At 44.7% G+C, this 19311-nt stretch overlaps 1 protein-coding gene across 3 annotated transcripts in view; it reads right to left on the bottom strand.

The window, feature by feature from the left end:
* Nucleotides 1-9634: 9634 nt before the first annotated feature.
* Nucleotides 9635-19311, bottom strand: part of FYN (FYN proto-oncogene, Src family tyrosine kinase) — a 39319-nt gene continuing 29642 nt past the window's right edge. For all 3 annotated transcript variants that reach the window (XM_009893609.1, XM_009893608.1, XM_009893610.1), the window contains one exon: nt 9635-10275. In XM_009893609.1, the coding sequence (XP_009891911.1) occupies nt 10067-10275 (209 nt within the window). In that variant the 3' untranslated portion in view covers nt 9635-10066. The remainder of the gene's footprint in view (nt 10276-19311) is intronic.

Raw genomic sequence — 19311 nt, 5'->3', positions numbered from 1 at the left:
GACACTTTGAGGCTTAAAAATCTCTCTCGAAATGCCTGCGTGCGGTTCGCCCCCTCTCTCGTAGGAAGGCAGGCTGCTGCCTCCGCGCAAGCCCCGCAGATAAATAACTCAAGGGGAAACCCGGTGTGATTCCTGAATGGTGTGCCTCGCTGGGAAAGTCGTCTTTCGCTTTTAGTCCTCGGGCACTTACTGTCAATGCCAAACGTTAAACCCACTGTGATTCAGACTACTGAAGACAATCACATGATGAGCGTAAGAACTATGTAAAGAACAAAAAAAGGATTTCTCGTCTGGTTTATTTTTTTCCTTTTAGTTTAGACTTCTAGGCACTTTCAAGTTTCTCTCTACACCCCCAAGGAGCAGAAACTCCCTTTTCCTACAAGCTGAAACCCTTATGTATTTGCACAGCTCCTGAAAGCCGAGTAATGCCGGTGCTGATGGCAGGGCGCGGTGGGGTTCAAAGAGATCTGGTAAGCCATGCCGGTCTCTTCGTTGGTGCGGTGCCAAGCTCCATCCGCCGCTGTGGCCCCCAGTGCGCCCGCTGGCCGCAGCTGCGCCTCCCAGCCCGCGCCGCCTTCCTGACCCCCCGCTCAGTACCTCTGCCTGCCAAGAGGCTCTTCCTGATCTTTAGCCTACATTTTCTTAGTTTAACCCTAGGAGGAGCCTGACTTGGCTGCAGCTTGTGCACGGCTTTTCATCATCCTGGCCTCCATGGGCTGCCGCCACACACTGCCTTAACGCTTGATCGGCCATCCGTCTACACCACCCCCGGGTCCTCACTCGAGAAGTGCCACTGCTTCACCTTCCTGGGCCCTTCCCCTGGCACGGGGCATGGAGGAAGGAGCTGCCTGCTCAACATCCCACCTGCCCCAAGACAGGGCCTCTCTGGTCACCCGCTGCTCCCCCAGCCCCACTTTGTCGTGAGGCGAAGCCGTGACCCGGACACTTGTTTCCTCTTGTCAGGGAACGGCTGCCCACGTTTCTGGAGGGAAAATTCAAGTGGCTGGGAACAGTGTCTGCCCCCAAGCCGAGCACTAAATACGATTGTATGGGCAGCAGCTCGAGCTTACCTTCCTCCTGGAGAAACCCCATGTCACCTCTGCTGTCCCGCTGATGCCCCTGACCCTCTCCTTCTGTCCTTCCTCCCCTCCTGCACCAAGGCGTGGGCCAGCAGGATTCCAAGCCTCCCTTTTGGGACATCCCAGAGTTGTCCTTTGCTGCCCCCAGACTGTCCAGGCAACCCCAGCCAGACCCAGACGCGATGGGTGGTTGATGCTTGTGGCCAGAGAGTCTGCATTACCACCACGGCCGCTTGAGTAAGCCTAAACTTTAATCCCTCTGGTTTGGACTCAAGCATGGCAGCTCTGCCACACAGCTGTTTTGCACCATGAGCACCCTGACAGCCGTCATATTCAGCAGGGCTGCATGAGCCCCAAGTCATGCCAAACCCGGCTCTGGTGGCCACCCCACTCACTGGCTGCCCCACTGGCCTGCATCCTGTGTGCAGCAATGGCCCTGCTGCAGCTCTCTGCACCATGGTGGGGACAGAGGAGCCTGGAGGATCCCAAGGCCACACAAGAGCCAAAATTGTGGCCTTGGTGAATGTAGACAGGATGGGATCAGGGAGCGAGAGCTGCTCTGAGGAGCACCTGACCTTCCTGGGGCTTACATGAAGGACTTGTTTAGTGTTTGCAGTGTGTTGGCCATCTCCCCAGGGAGTGTGGGCAGCCATGGCTGGGCACCAGGACTTGGTGGGCAAAGTGTTCCATGGGGACATTGCGTCAGTACCTGTATTTATGGCATTTGTTTCTAAAGGTGTCTGTTGTGCAGCCATCAAACACCTCTCCCTTCACGCAGTGGAGCGGCCTCCCTTGCTGACAACATTTATGGACAGTCTTCTTCCATTCTCCACTGGTCATACCCTGGACTCTAGGCTGCAACACCCAGCAAAACAACAGTGGCCACCTGCCTCCCCTGTAGACAGCTGTCAGCTGGCCAGAGGAGGGCAGTTGTGGCTGTGACCCACACCAGCCTGCTCCAGCAGAGCTTGGCTAGGGTTCTTGTCTGGTGGGGTGCATGAGGGCCGGCATGTGTTTGAAGCATCTGGCATGTGGCTGGACAGAGAAGCTGCAAAGCCTCAGGGTGTTCATTTTCATACGGAATCACACAGACAACCACAGAATGGTTGAGGCTGGAAGGGACCTCTGGAGGTCATCTGGTCCACCCCCTTGCTCAAGTAGGGACACCTAGAGATGGTTACCCAGGACCATGACAAGGTCGGTTTTGAATATCTCCAAGGATGGAGACTCCAAGACCTTCCTGGGCAACCTGTGCCAGTGGTTGGTCATCCTCACAGTAAAAAAGTATTTCCTGATGTTCAGAGGGAACCTCCTGTGTTTCAGTTCATGCCTACTGCCTCTTGCCCCATCACTGGGCACCACTGGAAAGTGATCCCCCTGAGCTTCCCTTTCTCTAGGCTGAGCAGTCCCAGCTCTCTCAGCCTTTCCTCATACATCAGATGTTCCAGCCCTTTCATCATCTCCGTGGCCCTTCACTGGGCTCTCTCCAGTAGCTCCATATATATTTTACTTGGCCAGCTAGAAATGACCCTGGAAATTAATGCTATGTCAGTCAGCATTCAGTCTCATGGGGTCATTTCCATCCTGTCCACTCGTACATATCTTCATTTGAAGTGGTATTTGTGGCCCAAAGAAAGGAGCGCAGAACAGCCTGGCTCCTAAAGACACAATGCCTGGGCAATACGCTGTGAAAACTGGCCCCTTGTGTGAGCATTTCCACGTTCAGAGATCATACCTATGGACCTAATGGTGTCTGCTGCTGTGGCCAAAGGACCAGTCTCTGTCTCCTATTTAACTTGTCAAACTCCAGAAAACAGCAGGTACTTGGGGCAGTTCCTCTCACTTGAGCTTTACGTACTTTCTTAGCAGCCTGAGAAAGAGAAAAAAAATGCTTGAAAGATGCTCTGCTAACTGTGTTAGCAGCATTGTCTGCTCAGTGGGTTTCAACGCAAAGATGAGGTCCAGCCCAAATCTAAGTACTCTCCTACAATGTTGTAGAAACTGCTATCAATTAACTCATTTTTGGATTAGGAAACTTAGATATCCAAGTTTATCTCAGCATTTCAAAAGGCTTCCCCATCCCCAAAACCAAGGCCATCCTAACTGCTTTCTGAAGGCCTGTTTTATATTTCTGAAGTCCTTCTATGGACTTCACTGAAAGCCAGATCAAAGTCTGAGCTCTTTAAAGTTAGTATCTCATCTGTACGTTATTTATGAGCAGAAAGTGATGTGTCATATTGGGCCCATCATAGAAAGTACACATTAATACTCAAGTGCAGGATGAGTGTTTTCATTGGCAAGGCAACTAACACGGAGCTTTTTTATAAAAAGTGATTCCTAGCCCTTCAGGACTCGTAATATTTCTTTTTTGATTAGGAAGATAATGTCAATAACAAGTGCCACTTCTTCTATTTCTTACCACATCTATATATTCAGAGAACTAAACCACAAATGGGTTTGCTTCCAAACGATTAACTGTTCAAATAAAGCACTGTCACATTGCTCCATTTTTAATATTGTTGCTGTGAATTAACCTGGAGACATTGCAAGGAACATTTAATCCCATCTGCCCCAGCTTAAAGCACATGACGCTGTTGCTCCGGTTCTCTGCATTCGGCTCACCCCTTGCTGCTTCTGCACTGCGAGGGAAACTGGGGCTTTCTTCCACGTCTTGCTGTCTAGATTGGTAGGCACATGCCTACAAAAATATTTTCCTCTTATTTTTTTTTTTAAGGCTCTTGCTTTGGCATTTTTCAGTCACGCCCTGGAGAGACACCTGAAAGGAAAGAAAACAGTACCTGGATGTTAGCTTGTGCAATGCTTCTAATTAAACCTTGCATAATGACAAAAACCCTCCTGCCATTTGTTAAGATTTTCCCCGCAGCATTATACATCCTCTTAATTAAGAGCAGAAGCTAAGTAATACCTATTTTATTTCCCCTTGCTTCCAATTAGTCATCCGTTGATCGTTACCCACTCAATATTTGACAATTAACAGAGCCCCCACTCCCCGCAGGACTGGGATGTGTAGTCCTTCAGAAATGACACGTGTAGAATAAAGTGAGGGGAGCTGCGTGGGTGAGTAATGGGGCGAGAGGTAGGGGGAAGGGGAGGAGAAGGCCACCCAAGTGGAACAAAAGACGTGTAACATATGCAAATGTTCAGTATGCAGTATGTGTTTTATATGCTGGATGTATATGAGGTCATATACAAAGCTCGGCTGGTGGCCACGCTGCTTTTAGGAGGCATGGGAATTTGAGGGAAACACGAGCTCTTGTATGATCAAATGTACCTAGTCCCCTGTCTTTAAGATGCAAAGAGGTTCCCGATTTGGCTCTTTGCCGCTGCTTTTTTAGGAGAGCAGGAGTTAGGCTCTGCTTCTCCATCATCATCAGGGATGGGGACTGTGGGCTGTGTCAACACAGCCCTCGCCAAGTCACCCCCAAGTCCCATTTGCAGCTACACACAGTGATGCCCAAGCTGCTGCTGATGGCCGGGAGCGTGGCAGCTCGGGGAGGCAAAGGGGCCTCCAGGGAAGCTGCAGGCCCCTTCTGGATCACCGGTTGCCTTGGGGAGCCTAGCCCAGTGGCAGGGACAGCCCCAGCCCCTCTGCAGTGCTGGGACCACTGCACCCCTTTCCCAATACCAGTACAAGTAGCAACTGGTAGCTGGAGAAATCCAGCTGCGAAGCGGGGCTGGAAGGCAGCCCAGAGCCTGAGCTGGGGTGGTGAATAAAGCTTAGGGGATGCCAGGGCTTTTGGGCAGGCCTCCGGCATGAGGGTCAGCGAGTAAAGCTACAACATAGTCAGAAAGCTTCCCTGCATCCTTTTTTCTTTTTCCGGATGAAAATCATCCATTACAGGGCTCAGGGATTTTGTGTGAAGCCGTGACAATAAGTAGCTGAGCAAACTTCACAAGACTTTGGGTGTGGGGGCTCGGCAACAAATGCTGATGCACAAAAAAGCAAACCAGAGCCCGTGGCAAGCTCTAGCCTGGCCTTAGAGGAAGGAGATAATCTCATTTCTTTGCTCTTTGCCCTTTTAGCTATTCACAAAGCCTGATGCCGAGTTATCCCCAACAATGGGCCAAACAATCAAACTCCCATCTGGCCTGGTCAGGCAGACCAACACTTGCCTTTCAGTCACAGGCACACCAGTCCTGTGATTTTTTTGCCCATCTTGAATATATACTCTTTGCCCTCACCCGTGATAGGGAAGATATTTACACTTGGTAACAGAAACTGCAGTTGAGGCTCACCAGCCTGCTCTAATCTGATCACCTAAATCCCTGGCCAAAGCGAAACGCAGGCGCTGCGAGCACAGCGGCGCTGCAACCTTTGGATCTCCCTCTGCGCAACACAACGCGCAGCTTACCAGCTAATGACCTGCTTTTCCTGGGAGGGCACTCTGCTCCCCTTTCAGCCCTCCTGCATACTCACACCTCAGGCCCCAAACTGCAGCCAAACCCGCTGGAGAAATATCTTCCCTCCCTGACTTTGAAATCAGCTGCAGGTTGCTCTTCGCAGTAGCCGGAGACCTGCAGCATCACTGCTTGATGCTACCGACCCCTCTCCTGGCCTGGGAATAGGGATTATAACTGATCATGTAGTGGGAGCCAGGAAAAAAAAAAAAGAGAGAGAAAAAAAAAAAGAGAAGCTCTTTTGTTGTTAACACCATTCTGACCTCTAATCTACTCACGTCCTGGTCTTACATTTTTGTTAAGCATTCAGCTGCAGGGGAGGAACACAAGGAGAAAGATTGATGTTTGTGTGGGTATAGGTGTTTTTGTGTGCAAATTGCATTTTGAGATATATACGTACCCACACATATAAGAACACTGGCTGTATTAAATGTCAACAGAAAATCTCTCACAGACTTAAGTGAAGCCAGAATTTCCCCTCTAACATTTAAAATTAATCTCAGTACCCTGTTTTTAGCTGTCAGAAGTTCTCCTGACAAATTCAGAAGCACTGCCAAGGAGAGACTGACGTGCTACGCCAGCGGCATCCTGGCCCTCTTGCCCTTTTCTGCTGAAAGGGCATGGGCTCTGGTTTGGCCTGTGCAGGAAAATCCAAAATGGAACTGCCCCCTTCTTCAGTTAAGATGGCAGGGAATGCTGGCCCGATTGATAGGAGCCCCTTCAGTGATAAAATTTCCCTGTGTATGAGTCACAGGAAATTATAATCACTGCTTGTGAGATTGCAGAACACAATGAGATTTCTGAGCTACAGACAGACTTCAATTATTCTTGAAAGACAGACAGACCCCTCAAACTGACACGGTTGGAGAAAATAAATATCCTTTTGTCTGCACTGCTGGTGGTAATTTCCCATTAGACAGGAAAAGCCTTCTTTGATGAATGAATATTGTCTACACATTAGAAGAGGAGCTACTGTATATCTCCTAATAGCTCTTGCATGCTTGGGCTCAGCCTCATGTGAGGCCCTTAAACCCCTCGGGTACCATGTGGTGGCATTCATTAGTGTACTGCATTTTTTATTGCAGTATTTGAGGAAAGGATGGTACATACTAAAATAAAACTGAGCAACTTCTCACTCACCTTGAAGTTATGTGGCAAGGTCAAGTACATTTAGCAATCTGCCTTCTCAGTCTGCAGGTAGTCCTTTCCAGGCTAGAGGCTTCAGGAGAAACTCTCACACTGAGGATAGATTTTCCATTTACGATTATTCTTGTAATTTTAGCAGTTAATCACTTTTCTATTTTGCATTTACTTTGCTTTTCTACAGTGGTAATTAAAGCAAAACCAGAGGGTCACATAGAACTAAGTTGAACACCGTTTGCAAAGCCAAAGAATATCATGCTAGTGCCTTTGACAAATCTTGGACCCTTTCGAAGACCCGCCAAGTCTCACGTCGTTTCCTTCCCATAGAAATACTTGAACAGGCATTAATCGCACTAACTGTTCCTTTTGTGGCAGTGTTGCATTTCCACCAGTCATTTTTCCTGGGACTGGTATTGGATAAGCTTGGCCTAGAGTAGCCTGGGTCACCCCACGGAGTCCTTTCAGCTGCTGGTAGATACCCTTTTCTGGAACTTCTCCACCACACCACGGATCAGTTGAGAGTCAGGTGGGCTGGTGGGGGGAGCGCTTGGCCAATTGTTTTTATCTGGATAGGATTTATTTAGCTTTACATTAAAAAAATTTTTGGAGGGAACAGGAGATTTTTAATTTGATAATTCAACTTTAACAGTCACCACGCAGCTATCTGTGGTGTATACGCAGCGCTTAAGAAAAGGTTTGTATTAATTTATTGCAAAAATGCTAACAACCTTGTTTAAATTTTTGCTAATGTTTTTATTTGAGAGATTAAAAAACCCAAACAACAAAACTCCCAACATTAAGAAAAAGAAGCAGAAGAGCTACCAATGAGAAATGGTCTGGATTTGCCGCTCGACAGCGGCACACAAGCCAGCTGCAGGCAGAGATGCGGCAGAGACCAACATGGTACTCATAGACCGAATGCTATACAAGAAACAACAAACCCAAGAATCAGAAGTAAAGGCCATAAAACCCCAACAACACCCCATCTGAGTCTTACTTCCAACGAGAGATATAGGCAAAACTAATGCTTTAGGCTCATCCCGCATTACAGATGGAAACTACGCTTTAGTTTGTGGCATAGCAAAGGCTGCCAGGGAACTTTGCCACCGAGCGCTGGGCTGAGTACGTGACATTTTGGCTTCGCCAGCCCGCTGAGTTACTATGGAGTCCCCAGTTCAGTGGATGACGTTTTAAGGCAGGGGGGGTAGCTGTGGGAAAAAGAGGACCACAACTTGCTTTCTAAGTACTAAGAGGAAGCTAAAAGTCCAACAAGAATTATGGCCTCTTCAGTACTCCGCAGCTACAAGTACAGCAACATTGAATATATCATGTACATAACATTACTTATAGACTCTACATGTAAAATGTTAACCAATTTATCATGGAAATCTGGTAACAAGCAACATTGCCATATAAATTCACACTTCAAGAAAGGCTAAGTGTGGAACCGGAACCGTCCTTTGCAAGAGGATTTTCAGCCAGTATTTTGTATAGAAAATATTAAACCAACGGTGAGAGTTTGTTCTCTGAATCTCAATTCATTATTGGGTTAGTTTTCAGGAACGGAAAAAGGTTCTCTTTAGAAAATGCATGAATATTCAGAATATGAATTCACAATCTCAGTATTAAATAATTAAAAAAAAAAGTTTCAACTGTCAGAAAGTTGTCTTACTTGATCGCAATATTTTAAAGCAGTAACAGCAATACAAGTCAGAAAATCTTTTCCTGCCACACTTGTAAATGTAAAGGTATTCACGTTAAATGCAACAGAACTATTAAAGAATAAACTGCTCGTAGAACAGAGAAAGGAGAAACAACCTGTGCATTCAACCATCTTCCTTGCAGTTGAACTCCAGCTGTTTGGAAACATATGACTTCATCATTTGGAAAATGATGTCCCATAGGTAACTGGTCTGCATACTCCTATGAAATACGGTGCCCCAAATGGCATGACACCCCTTCTTGAAAAGTCTTGATCTCATCTCCACCATTATCTCCACAGGTTAAACAAAAGAACACTGTCCAAATGTAAAATGCTCTCTTTTTAATTACTAAATTAAGAAAGTTAAACAGTTTTAAAATGTAAACTTGCAAATAAACCATAACAAAATGTAATTAAGACTTTAAAATTTGCAACTCAGTATTAAAAACTCAATAGAAATAGAAAGGAATTTTTTTTTGGTTAAACGTAAGTAATTCAAGGCTGGTACAGACAACTGAAAAGGTAATACTTTGTTCTGTGCATCCCCCATGAAATGTAAAGAAGTGCATAGTAATTCCACTGGAGAACTTGCAGACACAGAGAAAGTAATTTCATTAGCGGTACAGGACATTTAACACACTTATTTTACAATGGAAAAATGTTACACACAAAACAGAAAAGTCCTAGTTTGCATGACCAACAGTTTAGCGGGTGGACGTGGCTAAAATGCTATGATTTTAAGACCATCTGAATGTGGTTACACTGTTTAATAAATCCGTCCGAAACATTTCCGTATACGTGTTTTGATACAAGAAGTCCTTGCAGTTTCAATTTTCCAGTTCAAACGGTGATGGTGTAGTTTTCTTGCTTTAAATATGCTCGTTTTAATTTCAAGAACAAATCATCACACACTTGTCAAACATTGGAAACATTACTGTAAATACAGCACATGATTCCTGAAAGAGCAAAGTTACAACCATCTACAGGTACATAATCATAAACAAAAAGTGCAATCCAATTTAAAAAAATCATGCTTGGCAAAAGCCAAAAATTAGATCACTGGCTTTCAGAATCCCACCAGTGTTTTCATGTCTGCAGTAAAATTATCGCTTTCTGGGTACTGCTGCAGCAGGTTTCATTCAATTCCAAATGAGTTTCCTCTGCAATAGCACCCATATACTGTATGTACAGGTATGTATATATATTATATATATTTTATATATAAAAAAGCAAAAAACCAAACACCTGTCCTGATTTTTTTTTTATTTTATTTGTTAAAACATGAAAAAAAATGTTTTAGACAAAGAGGCCACTTCTGGAAAATAATACTTTTAGTTGAATCAGGAGAAGACTAGTTAAAATCACATAGGTTTTGCGTTTTAAAAAAAGGAAAGCACTAGGATCAGTTATTGGCACTGAGTTACTATTTACAATGAACAGAGGTTTTGCAGTTTACATAACATCAATACAATGCAGTTTTGGAGTCTTTGATTAAGAAAAACCAAATGTTTTTCTCCTTTTCATCCAGGACATTCAGAGTATTAGGACAAGTGGTCATAGGCAAGGGCTGCAGAAGTTCCCAGCTTCAGCCCCTCCTGTGCACGGCGGTGCTGGAAGATGCTGCACTCTGGAGAAACCGATCACGGAGTTGGAAGCTGAAGGGCAGGTGGGGCAGGGCTGAGAAACACCTGGTAATTCATGACAGTGTCTGGAGACCAGGGATTTACAGGTTGTCACCGGGCTGGTACTGGGGTTCTGTTGCAGTGAAGTAGTCTTCAAGGAAACCCTGCAAATATTCAAAAGTTGGACGCTCCTCTGGGTCTTTTTTCCAGCAGTGGATCATAAGCTCGTGCAAGGAGATGGGACAGTCCTGAGGACATGGCATCCGATAACCACGTTCTACTTGCTCCAAGACTTCACGGTTATTCATGCCTGTAAAGGGCAGACAAATCCACACTGATAAATTACAGGAAAATTAACCTGAGTATAACTATAACTACAATACATTTGGTTTTGCCAGTCATACACTTTTTTTTTTTTTTTCATCAGACAAGTGAAACAAAACCACCCCTATGTCCTGTTTCAGCTCTTCCTCTACTGCAAGGTAACCTGGATTACTTTCTTTCTCAGTAGAGGATTTTAGGATCCAGTCATGAGTAAAACGCTGCTCCCATGGTTACCCTCTTGGCTTACTCACAATGGGCAGGATTTGGCACGTTCCCTCCCCAACAAAGGTAGCCGTGAAATATATTATGTGAAGCGGTTAAAGAAAATAACAAATACTATTCCTAATTCTAGAAATTAAGAAGAATTTTTAAAATCCTCACACTAAGCATGGGCCTTTCTTGAAGTGCTCTGTGACGTAATGCTGCAGACACTTCAAGACAAACTCTGCTACTTTGGGCTACCAGGGATGTCCAGCAGCATTACCTTCAACGCTGCTTCAGAAGCTTACTACTGCTGATGATCTGCACTCCCTTGATCTGTGCTGGTTAGTAGTGTTTCTACCATATTCCACTGCTGCATCCCAACCCAGAAGAGAACAAAGTTGCTCAGAAGACAAGTCATTCACCAAGAAAAACAGTTCCACTGCAGACCCATAGCTCTCTCTCACAAAAGGTAAAAAGTTACATTACCATCATGCTTGTCTCTAGGAGGCAAGCCAGGCCCTTTGCTACCTTGTCTTCTCTATGCAACCCCTTCAACCCTCTGCTGATGTGTTTTTCACTGTACATGAATTGCAGTCAACCACAACGTTAGTTTAAATAGCTCTTCCAGTAATCCTTTCAGCTTCTTAACAGTACCAGGAGCAAGACTAGCACCGCAGGCATGCAGAAGTATTTCAGTGAAAGCATGCACATTGCCTGCAAGCTTTGTGGCTTGCCAGTTGGCAAGCCCTGCCCCAGTCCTCTGCTGAAAAATATCTGCAGACTTCACTCCCCTGACTTAGTGGATCCTGCCAAGCAGCTCTGCAGGAGAACTAGGAGGGACAGTTAAGTTCCTCCATGACCGAATCTAGAAACCAGCACTTTGATGTTGCTCTTTCCATTAGCTTATCCTCCCTCTGACTTCCATGACACCATCCTTCCCTGGGTCTCCTCCACTCTGTTCTTTCAGCGTGTCCTCCTGAAGAATTTTCTTGGCCCACCTTCAGGACCCAGGGGATCGTCTCTTTTCCCTCTGCCTTGTATTTTTTGTAAACTTATTTGTGAGAAATAACTCAACCACTTTCTTCAATACAGATTCATTGGTCTAATCTACACCTTGACTAGTGGCAATAATATCCTCACACTGCATGGCATTCAGGCCGGTAACTCAGCTATATCCTTGGATTTGGTCTTTACTCTGTGTCCTCACGTCCTGGCTGTGTTTAATTCTTAAAGATGTTTTAAAAGAAGCATCTGCAAAATACAGCCTTTCCTGACCATCCACATCTAGATTCTCATCTCATGTTAGGATTACAAAACACCTTTTCCTTTTATCTTGACAGGGTAATTTCCTCCTGCTGACGTTCATTTGAAATGTTTCTGCAAAGATCATTTTCCTTGCCTGTTGTTGTAACCACCCCTTGCATGGTCTTGCCGCTTGCTCCTTTTCCCCTGTGATGTGAAATACAAGCTGCTTGTCTTCACTTTCAAAGCCTCTCACAAGCTGCCCCACTAGCATTTAGGCTCTCATTTGGCCACGTTGTGGTGAATCCACAGTTCTGGTTACCCTACTGCAGCACCTCTGATTTTCAAACAAGCACTGATGCGCTGTTTCTTATGCTGCCTGTTGCGCATGGAGGAACCTCCCCAGAAAACTACCTCATCCTCCTACAAACCTCTCCTTACCGTTCCCTTTAGCAGTGATAATTGCAAAAAGCAAGGTTAGATTACTGATTTACAATATTTCCTAGCCTGCAGACCAACACTTTAGCACTGGTTTCTTGTGTTTGATTTATCACCTGCATCCACCCACTGTCAGATGTTTATGAGTAGGAGCAAACACTTTGTATGGCACCTAAAGTGGTCTGTGGTTAAGACTCCACGGAAAGATGAAAATAGAGTAATAACGGTCCTCTGCAGATATCAGGCTCTGCACAGAGGTAAGGTTCTCCTGTATTATTGACTCCAAACTGATGTTGTTAGGTCACACAGGCTCACAACAAACCAGAAAAGCTTCCCACACACTGAACAAATGTTTGGGTGTGCCTCATTATCCAACAAGAACATTTTCAAACATATTCTACTTTTTTATTAAATTACAAAACAACACTAGTGGTCTGTTAGTCATCACCAGCCCAAAGGCAGCATCAACCCAAACCTTCTGGCCTTGCTGTTTTCAAGATGCTACAAGAAAAAAAATGGCCATTGTGCTCACGTTGGGTTCTCAATATTTTTTTTTATTATTATTTCTGTTTTGAACAAAAATCTGCACCCTTTTTTCATACCCTTGACTTTGAATCAGCTGAATTACTTCATGTTTTGGTGTAAAAACTTCTGCTGTGCTTTGCTTCCTTTACATATTAAAGGCTACAAAAATAAATGCTACCAGTAACTCATCTATCCTGTACACGTAAAACACAAACTGCATTCTTTGATTTTATTTTGGCAAAACCCCTCTAAGTACAACATGGGTGGAAGCAACAACAGCAGCAAAGCTCCTTCCCAACTGATTTGTTATTCTAAGATATCAAAATGTTTGGTATTTTTATCCAGTGCACTACTCAGTGCTGCAAAACACACTCTGAAACATGATAACTAACTGTATGCTGGAAGAAAAACCCTGAGGAGAGAGAGGGGGGAGGAAAAACATAAACAGCTCTTCACTTCCCTTTAAAAAAAAAAAGGATAGAAAAAAAAGAAACATAAAAGAGACATTGCTGTCTGAAAATATAGTCATTTTTTGTCTCTGGAAAGTCAGTCAAGCCAGGTTTTCTCATCACGGTATAATCCAGGAAAATGCCCTTCTTTTCCTTTCTCCTTTCCCCTCCCTCCCAGTAAAACCCAGATATGAAACTAAACCAAGTAATCCTCATGTTCCTTACTGGAATTCATATGGCCAGTAAGGGCTGCAGCACCTAGGATTTGCCAAAGAAATTCTGTGGGTTTTGACGTGTGCTGCTAATTTAAAAAAGGAGTTTCAAATACATATTTTTTTTAAATTGATTTGATTTTGGGTTGGGTAAGTCAGACTTACAAAAATAGCAGTGTTTCAGGCATACTTTTTCCCCCTTAAAAGGTCTATTTATGTTTACAAACCTATTATCTAGATTCACTTATCTTATTCTACATGTTTTAGTGTTTCTCTTTTGATAGCAGAAGCCTGTTGTATCGGCACTTCTAACACCACAGAGAGAATATTTGAGCAGTCTGTACCACTCCTCTCTCCTAATGAATACCCGAGAGTTTCAACTCTTTTAGTAAATAATAAATGAAATTCTGCTTGCAGTATGCTTCTAGACCCCTTAAAAGTTTATCCTAAAATCCTGAAATCTGTGGAATAGACTACTCAGCAATATTCTTCTGTAGACTACAGCTATTTCACATGCTTGAAAATCAGTTTGTGCTCACGATATTTCTAGAACTACCATTTGGACCAAGAATGAAACACCCCATTTCCAAAAGATCGCTTTTCCATTAGCTTTTTATTCCCTGTGAAGAGCAAAAATGAAATAAGCTCCCACCATCCAGCTTTATTAGTGAAACTTCCAATAGTCTTAGGATGCCACAGGATATGGCCACTTTAATGCTCAATACAATAAAAATGTACTGCCCATATGGCCTGGGGACAGAAACGCAATGCTGCTTGACTTTTCCTAGAAAAGCTTCAGTAGTAAGAGTTACTGTGACATAAAAGGGGATGCAATGTTTCCAGTTGTTGCTAAAGAAAACACTGAAAAGTGCTTTGGAGTGCTCTGAGGAGCTTGATTAGATGGAGCACAGCAGATGTGCAAATAGCACAGATCTGGGCAGCGCAGATCTGCTCTTCCAGAAGACAGGAAACATTATTGTAACTAGGCAGCATCCCAGTGTCCAGAGCTAATAAGCGATACAGATTACTTTGGGCAATGTGAAGTCCAGTGAGGACAGTGATGGTTTTAAGCCACTTTATTCTTGCTTTCCTCTGTTGGACTGAGAATTATGGTCCTTCAAGACCTACTGCACCTTTTCAGGCCAAAGATCAAATACAGACACAAATGCTTAAAGTAGGACTCTTAACAGCTCAGCTGCTGTCCATCCCCAGAAATGCTGTATTTCAGATTCTCCAAGAACCCAGAGCTGTGCCTCTGCTTATATTCAAAGGCTCCTCAGATGTGGACATATTTGCCCTTTTTTAGTACAGTTGAGAAGGTACAACTGTGTCATCCTCCAGAGGAGCTGGATCACATTGGCACTCAGAGCATGCTTTCAAAAGAGAGCAGTACAATGCACACAGGTTAATTTTGGGGTTTTGTTAGGTTTGATCTAGTTAGAAATTCTTCTAACTTCCATCGCCAGCCCCAAAGAAAAGCCAGAGGTGTGGGCACAGGGATGGCGTATAGGACTTAGGCAGGGAGATTATTCCATATGGAGACACAATAGTGCACTGAAGGGAACAGGAAAGCTGCTCCTAAAAGAAGACAACCTTCGAAGCACAATGCTCTTCTTACTGAGCATAGTATGAAGCTAGTTACTTCTGTGCAAAAGAAGTAACAAGTTTTAAAAATTTGGAAGTCATGCCACTTCATTTCGGAATTAAGGCCTGAAAACCCCTAACAATTCCTAATCCTCAAAACACCCACAATCTCGGCTCTCAATATCTGTTGGGGGCGGGGGTGGGGTGTTGTTAATTTTGGTTTTGTTCTTTAAAATAAGTTATAATTTGCTTGGTATAAGAGGGGCAACTTTGAGCTACAGCATTTGTAAATGCAGCCTTCCTGCTTACAAAGAAATCCACCTGAGCTTATCTATGCTGTGTGCTGAGTATGCATCTCTCTTAACTGCTTACCTACCATCCATGATTATGGTACACACACATATGATGGATCACTGATGTGTACCTGGCCTCAGGCTTGGGTCACATGCCTACCATGCGCCCTCTGGCACTTGTGGCCCAGCTTCCCCCAGGCATGAGGAGGCTGAACACAGCTCTCAGGACTGCAGGGCTTCTTGGAGCCTAAACTCAAAGACCTGCCTTGCCAGAGGCAGCAATGGGGATAGCATCATGGTGGCTGTCACACTTGACATAAAATGTAAATGCTCTTGATGTGACAAGTGCAGCAGAAAGCAGAAATGGCAAGTTCAGAGGTGCCTGTTTAGTGCAGCTGAGATTTTTGCCTATCCAAAAGGCAATATATTAAAAAACTCCAAATTCTCTGACTACTGCTAGAGAAATGCAGCCTCCTACTCTTAAATTCCATTAAAAAACCCCAAACTAAGATCCAAGGGGAATTCGTGAAAGGGGAAAGAAACAGACACTGAAAAAGGTTGACTAAGCAAACTGTTTTTAAACTTGGCTCCTCTTCTGCCTATATCTAGTTTTTATTTCCCCACTGTAGTAGTGGAAATAGAACCTCAATGCCCAGAAAGACTATGAACGTTGCTTATTCCAATATGCTGCTTTGTGAAAAGACTGGGAAAGCATTAGGGAAGGCTAGGAAAAGCACTAATAAATTAGTTATCACAGAGGTCCATTATGTCCATTGACAGAGAAACAGGCCTGGTTGAAGGATGAAGATGAGGAGACCTGTCAAAAAGTCAGTCTTGCTTGTGGGAGCTATGGGGTCTGTGGCAAGGCTTGATTATGAACTCTAGTCTGATCTTCATCTCTGCCAGCAAAATCTTTACAGCTCACACATCCCACCACTGCTCCAGCCTGTCTTCTAAAATGGGGCATCAGGACAGGAACTGGTTAAAATCTGGAGGACAATGAATGCCAAGTCCTACTCCACACAGTCTGTTCCCCTCGTATATACTGTCTGCCTTCTCCTTCTCTCCTCGTTTGTGCTTCTCCCTTCATCTACACAAGCTTAAAACAATGCCTGGTTCTCCAAGGCATGAGGTGCAGTTCTCTGCAGGCATGGTTACCACCACAGGACTGGGGTGTGTGCTATAAATAACCTCTCCATGCACTTAGATCTTGTCAAACAAGACAGCAACCCCTTTGTCTGAGGGCCTCTCCCTGCTCCCCCCGGCCTGCTACAAGCTGTAAGCAGGAAGATCAGGACAACATGCCCACAACTATTTAAGAAACTGGGTATTACAGCAGAGTGACAGCTCCATGACCCTCTTTGTTTCAAGGCTGACCCTTTCCATAGCTTGCAAATCCAAATGCCTTGTGTGTGAGAGTTGTTGGCAGTGCCTACAAACTGCATTCTCTCACCTATAGGTTGTCTACTTGGGTGAGGATGGCTGAGTCTTGCCTCTCAGGGTGGTTGAACTCCTATCTTTTCCTCCTCTCACAAGCCATGCCGCTATGGCAGGAAAAGCCCTGTAGGTGCATCTGAATCCTACTCCCTGCTCCAGACAGGGACCTGAATTCACAGAGCTTTATCCTTCCAAGAGGTCCTTCCTCTCTGCAGCATGAAGCAGAAGATGGATGATCCTTTCTATGTCAGGGGAAAATAGTCTCTTTTTGAGGAGCTCGGGAGGTCTTGGGAAGTCTGAGCCCTCTTTTCAAACCACATGCAAAGACAGACCCTTCTGAGAAGGCCCCAGTTCCCTTCCACCATTACCTCAGCCCATAAAAGCTTTCCCAGTTAGGGTCTGGGGAATGAGATCAAACTGAAATCTCTAATGATTTTGGAAATTCAGATTTGAAATAGAGGCTGCCCTTAGGTAAAACTGACAGAGAGAGGTGTGGTGGTGACCAGAAGAATGGTTAAGGCCTCCTGGCTGAGCAGGGTGGGAGTCCCGGTGGGGAGGAAGGGCCCTGGTGTAGAGCTTGGGCAGCGCGTAACCGAGGAAGTACGTGACCATCCAGAAAATTGCTGTCACTGTGATATGTAACACACAAAAAGTTGCTTCCAGCTACTTGATGTCTTCGTAGCACGGGTGAGGGAGTGAGCCGGAAGGACTTTCAGTATGTGAGGGCTTTATGCAGTGAGGGATGAAGGGGGAAGACAGCGCTGAAAGAGGAGAGACGCTGCTAGTTGTCTTTGATGTGCTTAAACTGCCACATAATAAAACTGTCCACATGTTCAGGACACAGACCATGCCTGAGATTTCTGTCATGGGTCCTACAAGAAGTTATATATAGCAAGCACTTAAATGCACATCCAGTGGCCTCTTTCTCCTCCAGGGAGGGAAAGGAACACTTGAGAAATGCAGACATCCTCAGCTGCCAAGGCCAACACTGTGTTCGGTTACAAACTTGTGAGTTTACACAGGGCTTAGATGGTTTTTCCTGTGTGTCTGAGTGTGTCTGTGCTCATGCATGTGATAAGAGAGAAGGCTAGTCACTAAGCATCTCCACCCCACCCATGTGGACCTCAGGAAAAAAAGTTCACCTTAACTCTGTCCTGGCTGGCGAAAGCCCCCATGCACCCGCTCTGCTGGTGGTGACATGGAATTTCCTCTTCCTGCAGCCTGGTGAGGAGTGTTGCCCACCCTCTGGGAGCAACACCGTATCAGCTAAGTCTTACACATCTTCTTTCTGTCTTTGACCTTTGCATGCCACAACGTTCCTGCATTTAACCCTTAATAAACCCGTGGAAATCATGGGTCTCCGACGCCACTGCCAGTAATCCTCATGGCAAGACAACCTTTGTGCCAGTGACCAACACAGCCACCCCGTGTGGTGACAACACCCACTTTTCTTTAACTGCATAGGGAAGTGCTGGGCAGAGGGACTCATCCACCCCACAGAAACACGTCATCTCACTTTCTGCTACCTCATTCTGTTGTCACTGTCACAGCTTTACTAAGCTGCTCCCTGTTAATCACACCAAAATTCACTGCTGATCACGAGAAGCCTTCTGGTCCTCATATTCTCTTCCCAAAAATCAGCTACTGGCTGCTAGGCACTAGCAAAGTTGAAATTCCTGGCAAAACCCTGGGAGTTTAGTTTTGCTGAGTTCAGTCTTCTGAAGCAGTGTGGGATACCACAGAATAAACTGAACTCCACCTTGATGCTTCTCCTGCACAATTTGATGTATGGATCTGACTGCTTGATTACAGCAGATTGGAAAATTGAAACTGCTTTAGGGTACTTTCCATTAAATTAGCTGCAGTGCACACAGCCATACTGGTGAGTATTTAGAGACATTAAAAAAATAAAATAAAAGAATACAGATGCAGCTAGATGGCCTGGTGTCAGTATCTGTGCTGATAAGAAAATAAGGGGATTAAACTCTTTTCCATGTAATGCACTGCTTTTTCCTCACCCCTTTCCTCTTCACCTGAATGCCTACAACCTTCAAGGGGGGCAGTAGAATGAAAAGCTGTTTCTGCAAAGGCAGATCTAATCACCCCTCCTACAAATCTTAATCCATTGGATACTTGGCAGGGTTTCAACGAAGAGCCATGGGGCCTCTGTTTTCCCCATACAGAGAATCTGGCCCCGCTGTGACCCTGTCATGAGCTCCGGCCTGCACATTACAGAATTATTTTCTTTCCTTTCCATCCACCTCTGAAGCACGGTTTGAAATTTAGGAGGTTATAAAAAAGAGATTTGGTAATACCAGACATTCAAACAGTCATCAAACCTCACAGAGAACCAGACCGACAAAATAAGCGGCGTAATGCCACTCTGGGAGTTAAGTTGTTGGTATCTTAAAGTGAATGCAATACTGCGGAGAGCTATTTGCTCCACGGTATAGTAACTTTACATTGCTTTTGTTGTTTGGCTAGAAAGTATATTAATTGAATTGAGAACAATTAAAAACATTAGAAATGAGTATGTTGGATTTTCTGTCCCCTTGTCACTTTTGTCACGCCTGTCACATAGCAGCTTTCAGTCAAGACCATTTTCAAGCATATGGTGAACTTATGCATGATAACCATC

Source organism: Charadrius vociferus, unplaced genomic scaffold, assembly GCF_000708025.1.
Source record: "Charadrius vociferus isolate BGI_N301 unplaced genomic scaffold, ASM70802v2 scaffold359, whole genome shotgun sequence".
NCBI classification, from domain to species: Eukaryota; Metazoa; Chordata; class Aves; order Charadriiformes; family Charadriidae; genus Charadrius; species Charadrius vociferus.
Note: the sequence above shows the minus strand (reverse complement) of the source record. Positions and strands in the feature narration are given on the sequence as shown.